The sequence below is a fragment of the Prunus persica genome, chromosome G3, assembly GCF_000346465.2.
Source record: "Prunus persica cultivar Lovell chromosome G3, Prunus_persica_NCBIv2, whole genome shotgun sequence".
Taxonomy (NCBI): domain Eukaryota; kingdom Viridiplantae; phylum Streptophyta; class Magnoliopsida; order Rosales; family Rosaceae; genus Prunus; species Prunus persica.
Genome location: NC_034011.1, coordinates 6091046 through 6097264, shown reverse-complemented (window position 1 = coordinate 6097264; position 6219 = coordinate 6091046). Strand labels below are relative to the sequence as shown.

Below are 6219 nucleotides of genomic sequence, written 5' to 3'. Positions count from 1 at the left end.
GGACATGATTTTGGTTATAATTGTTGATGTTTCTACTCCCTGTCTGTCACTTGAAGCTTCTTAGTTGATGGATTGTATGTTGATCTTTTCATGCTAGCTGTGTTTCAAGTATAATAGAGAACTTTACTGGAAATCTTTTCATGCTAGTTGATTGATCGTATGTTGACCATTAATGGGGAGCTTGTTCTTTAACTTTTCTCTTTTTTTTGTTTTCATTTAGATGTGGTGGAGTTTTAACTCTAATCAGGTACTGTTTAATAATTTTCTGTTTCCATTTAGATACATTTAGATTGCCAATTAGCGATCTTGTCTTTATGAAAGAGATCAAATGCTAGTTTTCACGCTAAATGATCCGGTAAAATCAAGGTAACTGAAACAAACAGTAACAGCACTTGAGGTTTTTATGCTCAGCTCAATTTGCTGACGGAGATAACCTATCAAACTTCAACAGGATATTGTGTTTACAAAACAAAGTTACAAAACTCAATTGGAAACTGAAGATAGTAAAATATGGCTGCACCTATGGAATACATCCAAGTACAAGTTCCCAAGGAAAATAGTCTGCAGAAATTGCAATTAAGAAGAGGTTCATTAATCAGTATCATAGCATCAAGGAAATGAACTCAGAAGTTAGAAAAACATTTCTCATGTAGCACATACTTCGTATTTACCCCGACACTTTATACATGATGGAGGCATGTACTGGTCAGAAGGTTTTCTCGTTAGCAAAGAAAACCATTTCTCTTTCAGTAAGAAGTGTTTGCACTAGTTCACATGGCAAATGACCAACCATTAAAATAAGGCCATGTTTCCTTAAAAATTGCCAATACGATTCACAGTAGCAATCTCAAGATTCAAGTTTGGCCTCCTTCCCAATTCACCCTTTATCTCGGCAATTACACAGCTACCCTGCAGAGTTGATTTTAGATATGGTTGTTTATGTGTATTTTGAATATCAATTGTTCCCCCAAAAAATTATTCCATAATAAACGAAAATCCAGAAACTCAATTATACAGCAGAGGGGTAAGTAACTAACCCTTCATATAGAAACCCATAATCTTTTCAGGATTTCTCCAATCATGATGCCAATGTCAATATCTGCAGTAACATAAAACACATGACAATTATCAGAATTTCCAGACTCTTAATGCAGTGAGTTTAGGCATGTAGCCGTGCAAAGTATTTAATGACGTATAATGAAAAACAAAACTAAATAAATAAAGCCATTACTATCTCAATTCCCCGGACCCAGGGAATTAACATTATTCACATTTTCACGCAATGCAATAACAAATTGATTGTTTAGAGTTGGACCAATCATCAAAAGATGTATAACCCCCAGTAGGCAGTAGTAACACTACCCACCAACCATACAACTAAGGAAAACAGTAACTATATTGCTTACTAACAGAGGCATGGAAACCAATAATTTGCTTCTCCAGTGCTGGTTTCACACCACCGGGTTATCAATTCTATGGATACAGTCCTGGTTAAATAACTAACTGGGGTATTATACATATTGCTTTCTCTAAAATTTTCATTGAGCATGACTAGGATAGACATACAATAGCAAGATATCTAAACAAATTGACAAATAGAAATGTGGTAGTATGAAGAAGGTACTAAACCTGACAGTTCATCTGGAGAGTTCTCTTCAGACTCAGGTAACTGCTTCATGCAGATCCCACGCGCCAGCCCCAGCTACTCACCCTTTTGTTTACCAATCACTTTCATTGTCAGTATGCTCAATTCTATATGTTACATAAGTTTTATTACCTCTCATCAAGTTTGCCATCTCTTGTATTGAACAACAAGTGCTTTGTTCCATCTTACTTGCAAGTATCTCAGTATGCTCGAGGAGCCCTAAGCCCCTGAGCCGGTTCTTCAACATCTCAACGGTAGAAAAGTATGGCGGTATACCTTCATCGATCATTATCTCAAAGTATTTACAAGCCTCCTCTAGCTTATGTTTTTTCTTGCACAAACCGTGGATCATTACAGAATATGTTGAAACAGAAGGATAAAATCCCCTCTCCCCCATACTCTCCCAAACTTCCGTTGCCCGATCAAATCTTCCTATCCTAATCAGCAACTTTAGCACCATATTATAAGTATGTCGATCTGGCTTGCAGTTATCTTTTTTCATTCTAGATAGCAACCTAAGAGCCCTGTTAACCTCGCAATGATCACAATGATGAGCTTGGATTGCGTTGTAACTCCACGCATCCGGCATAACTCCCCTCTCAATCATCTCATCCAAAAGTTCGTAAGCCTCTTCCACCTTGTCATTCTTACACAGTTTCTTGATAATACAATTGTAAGAATACACATTGGGCAAAAGATTATATCTCTTCATCCTGTCAAGCACCCTAAAAACTGAATGAATGTCATTGGCTTCACAATATGCACGAATGAAAATCGAATAAGTACAAGCATCCGGGTCAGTTCCATTTGACCCCATCCCCCGGAATATCTTATAGGCCTCATCAACTTTCCCACCTTTACACAAAGCTTCCAAATAACTATTATATGCAGGCACATCCACCAAACATCCTCGTTCAGTCATTTCATCAAACAACTTACGTGCTTCATCCGAATCACCAATGTCTCCCCAACCCCTCATCAAAATACTATAAATTTTAGCATTCAACTCAAACCCACTCTTAACTTTATCAAAAAACTCATGGGCATACTTGACATGCTTTCTTTTACATAACGTATACATAAGCTGATCAAGATCAAGAACACTCGGCTTAATTCCAAACTCAACCATTCTATTAAAAGCTCGAATAGCATCACGAGGCAGATTAGCTCTACTGTAAACTCTAAAAATAAGCCAGAAAACTTCTGGGACAATCTCAATACACTTGGACTCTCTCACCTCTATAAGAAAATCCCACAACACAGCATATTGCTTGCTACTTCCCAAAATCTCAATCAAAATGTGATAGCTTTCAAAACTGTGCTGAAACCCCGGAATTGTTTTAGCCCAAAGAAAGAACCTGTGGGCAGAGAGGCCAAGATTTTTGCACCGTTTAAGAACTTGTTCAACCAAGTTTGTGGATATTTGGGTACACAAAGGGTTGAGGGAATGCTCCAAGTCGTGGTGAGCGTTTCTGTGGTCGCTGAGAATGCGTGAGATCTCATTCACCAGGTGTGGTGATGGTGGAGGTGGTGGGTTTTGGTAAGTGAGAGAAGAGAAGGGATTGTAATGAGTGTTGGGTTTGGGGGATGAGAGAAGAGAGTGGAAGATAGAGTGAAGGGTTTTGGGTTTAGAGTTGAGCGATCTTAGGGACATTTTAGAGAGTTCGTAAATGGGTTTGGTTTTTGAGAAACAAGGCGGAGCCAATATACTGGAAATGATATGCAGTTATAGGAGAAATGCCAAGGCTTTCTTTTAATTTTGTATAAAAATAGTATCGCCTAGCGGCTATACTCCTTTTAAATATAATATAGTTGACGAGTATAACCGCACGGCTGTACAGTTTTTACACGTGGGAGCCAAATCGCTATGGGGGCGCTAGGCGGGCCCTCTCATTTTTTTATATAAATAGTATAGCCGGGATTTTGTTTAACACAAAAGTATAGCCGTGCGGCTTTACTGGCGCAGTTTTTTATATTTTTCATAAGACAATGTATTTTTTTAATTTTTTTTCCCTCATTCTTATTTATCAATAAGTGTAGTTCAAATCATTATCCATTACTATTAGGCCATTAACCGAGTCTCTATTGTACCCTTTTGAGTTTTTATTACCAGTATATAGAATTTAGCATTTTCACTTTTAATACTCGTATTGTACATGTACGTACATATTTTTCATGTTTAATACACTTGGTTTTTACCAAATTTTCAATAATACACACAAAATTCATGTATTATACACAAAATTTTCGTATATTACTGATTGAAAATTAATATCTATAAAGTATAAACTAATGCATCTAGAAGGATCCGTTTCTTTTAATTTTTTATTAATAAATTGTGGAGCCGTGCGGCTATACTCCTTTTAAATATAATATACTAAAAGAATATAATCAGGCAGCTATACTACAGTTTTTTATTTAAAAAATCGTATACCTAAACCTTTTCAAATATAATATACTAAAAGAGTATAGCCGCGCGGCTATACTACGGTTTTTTAATTTAAAAAATCGCATACCCTAGGCAGGTCCTTTTTTTCCTTTTTCTTTTATAAATAGTATAGCCGCGCGGTTATACTTGGAGAGTATAGCCGCGGCCTTACTATAGTCGTTTTACTTTTTTTCAAAAAAAAAAAATTTAACATAAAAGAATATAATTTGTGAAATATCGATGGAAGTTATAACAGAATATAAAAAAAAATCATGATTATCGTGGAAGTTAAAGAATGTTTATTGTGTGAAATGTTGATGTCGCATGATATTCATGAACTTGGTTAGATGGGTGAAGTGAATTAGTTTGTGAGAAGAATGCATATATTTTGATTAAGGGCAAAAATACATGGTCTAGTTATGCTACTTTTGGAAATGTAAATGCAAATTATTAGTTCCTTTAAAGATTGTGTAAATGTAAATACATGGTCTAGTTATACTCCCATCTTTTTTAAAGATTCGTCATGTGCAAGCCTTCAAATATTCTCAAACCTATTTGGAAATCATAAATTGTCACATTTTCATTGTTTTTCTTTTTCCACGTTTTCGAAAACTTCTGACTTGAAATTAAACTATTTTGAGATGGCGGAGTAAACCAGTATAACCTTTTGGATCCGGTCCAACTTCTTTAGTGTTGAAAATTGCAGAGAGTAAGAAAGAATTTAGAGAGTAAGCAGGAATTTTTAGCTACTGACCCTTCTTGCTCTATATGTGATTGGCCCTATGAAACTGCTCTCCACATTCTTAGAGATTGTACTAAAGCCAAAGAGATTTGGCGATATTTCTTGCTTCCCCACCAATGAAATAATTTCTTTTTTATACTAACTTCCAACCTTGGTTAAAGACTAATATCCTCTCCAAGGCTAGATGGTCTTGGAGTATTTCTTGGTGCTCTGATTTTGTGTTTATTTGTTGATATTTGTGGAAATGGAGAAACCAATCTATCTTTAATGTTGATGAGGCTGCTCCTTCTAACACCAAGCAAATCATCTTATATGCTATCTCTAAATGGAGTAAGGTTCCTTGTGCTGGTAATATAGCTGGGGAGAAAATACATATTTTCTTGACTTGAGAATTTCCTGGTAGAGGAGTGGTTAAACTAAATGTGGAAGGTTCTTGCAAACTCGCCTCTAGGAATATTGGTGCTTGTGGTATTCTTCGTGGCTGTGCTAGAGAATGGATTAAAGGGTTTGTGGTGAACTTGGGAAAGGGCCAAATAATTGAAGCTAAACTATGGGGCTTATTTTTTGGTCTTAAAATGGCTTTGGATAAAGGCATCAATAGGCTCATCATTGAAATGGACTCAGCTCTTGGTGTACAACTTATCCAACAAACTGATGTCTCTCGGTTTCACCCACTTGTTGGTTTGCTGCAAGATTGCTGCACTTTTTTAAGGCAATTTGCGAACTCTCAGTTACATCCTACATATAGGGAAAAGAATTGCCTTGCTCACTGCCTTGCAAGGTGGAGCTACGACCTGGACTTAGGCATTTGTTATTTTGATAATGCTTCTGTGTGGGCTAATGATGCTTTGGTAGATGACCGCTTTGGTAGATGACCTCTTAGGGGTGGGCTAAGGATGCTTTGGTAGATGACCTCTTATGGGTCTCGTAGATGACCTCTTAGGGGTCTCTTGCTCTCGTGTGTGGGCTAATGATGCTTTGGTAGATGACCTCTTAATGACCTCTTAGGGGTCTCTTGCTCTCGTGTGTGGGCTAATGATGCTTTGGTAGATGACCTCTTAATGACCTCTTAGGGTAGATGACCTCTTAGGGGTCTCTTGCTCTCGTCAGATTTCTCTTGCTAATTTTGTGGTTGGTTGTTGGGGTTTTAAGCCCCCATTTCATCAACAACAAAAAAATTTGCTGAAATCCAACTGTTTTGATTAAGCAGTCCTGAAATATGGAACAAATGATTCCAACAAAGTCCTTAATTTTATATGACTAAGAAACCTTTTGACACCGAAACAAATTCAAATTCAAATTAACATAACTTGGACTTGATGTTCAAGTTTGCATGCATACTATATATTTGGTTTGTTGAAAATATTAATTTCATCCATAACAAGCTTAGTATAGAAACATATG

The 6219-nt window shown here is 36.7% G+C and overlaps 1 protein-coding gene across 3 annotated transcripts; it reads right to left on the bottom strand.

The window, feature by feature from the left end:
- Window positions 352-3813, bottom strand: LOC18782918 (pentatricopeptide repeat-containing protein At1g52640, mitochondrial). 3 transcript variants are annotated; one of them, XM_020559018.1, is made up of 4 exons: window positions 1630-3813; window positions 1038-1099; window positions 661-909; window positions 352-561 (listed from the first exon to the last, which is right to left on the bottom strand). In XM_020559018.1, exon 1 carries the CDS (start codon window positions 3297-3299, stop codon window positions 1719-1721), a length of 1581 nt encoding a protein of 526 aa, XP_020414607.1. In that variant the 5' UTR covers window positions 3300-3813; the 3' UTR covers window positions 352-561; window positions 661-909; window positions 1038-1099; window positions 1630-1718. The 3 variants fall into 3 exon arrangements, with proteins under 3 accessions (XP_020414607.1, XP_007215907.1, XP_020414608.1); XM_007215845.2 differs by having other exon boundaries at window positions 352-909; XM_020559019.1 differs by having other exon boundaries at window positions 352-904.

Excerpts from the sequence above, each read along its gene's own strand:
- LOC18782918 (XM_007215845.2), bottom strand. The coding sequence starts at position 3,299 with ATGTCCCTAAGATCGCTCAACTCTAAACCCAAAACCCTTCACTCTATC.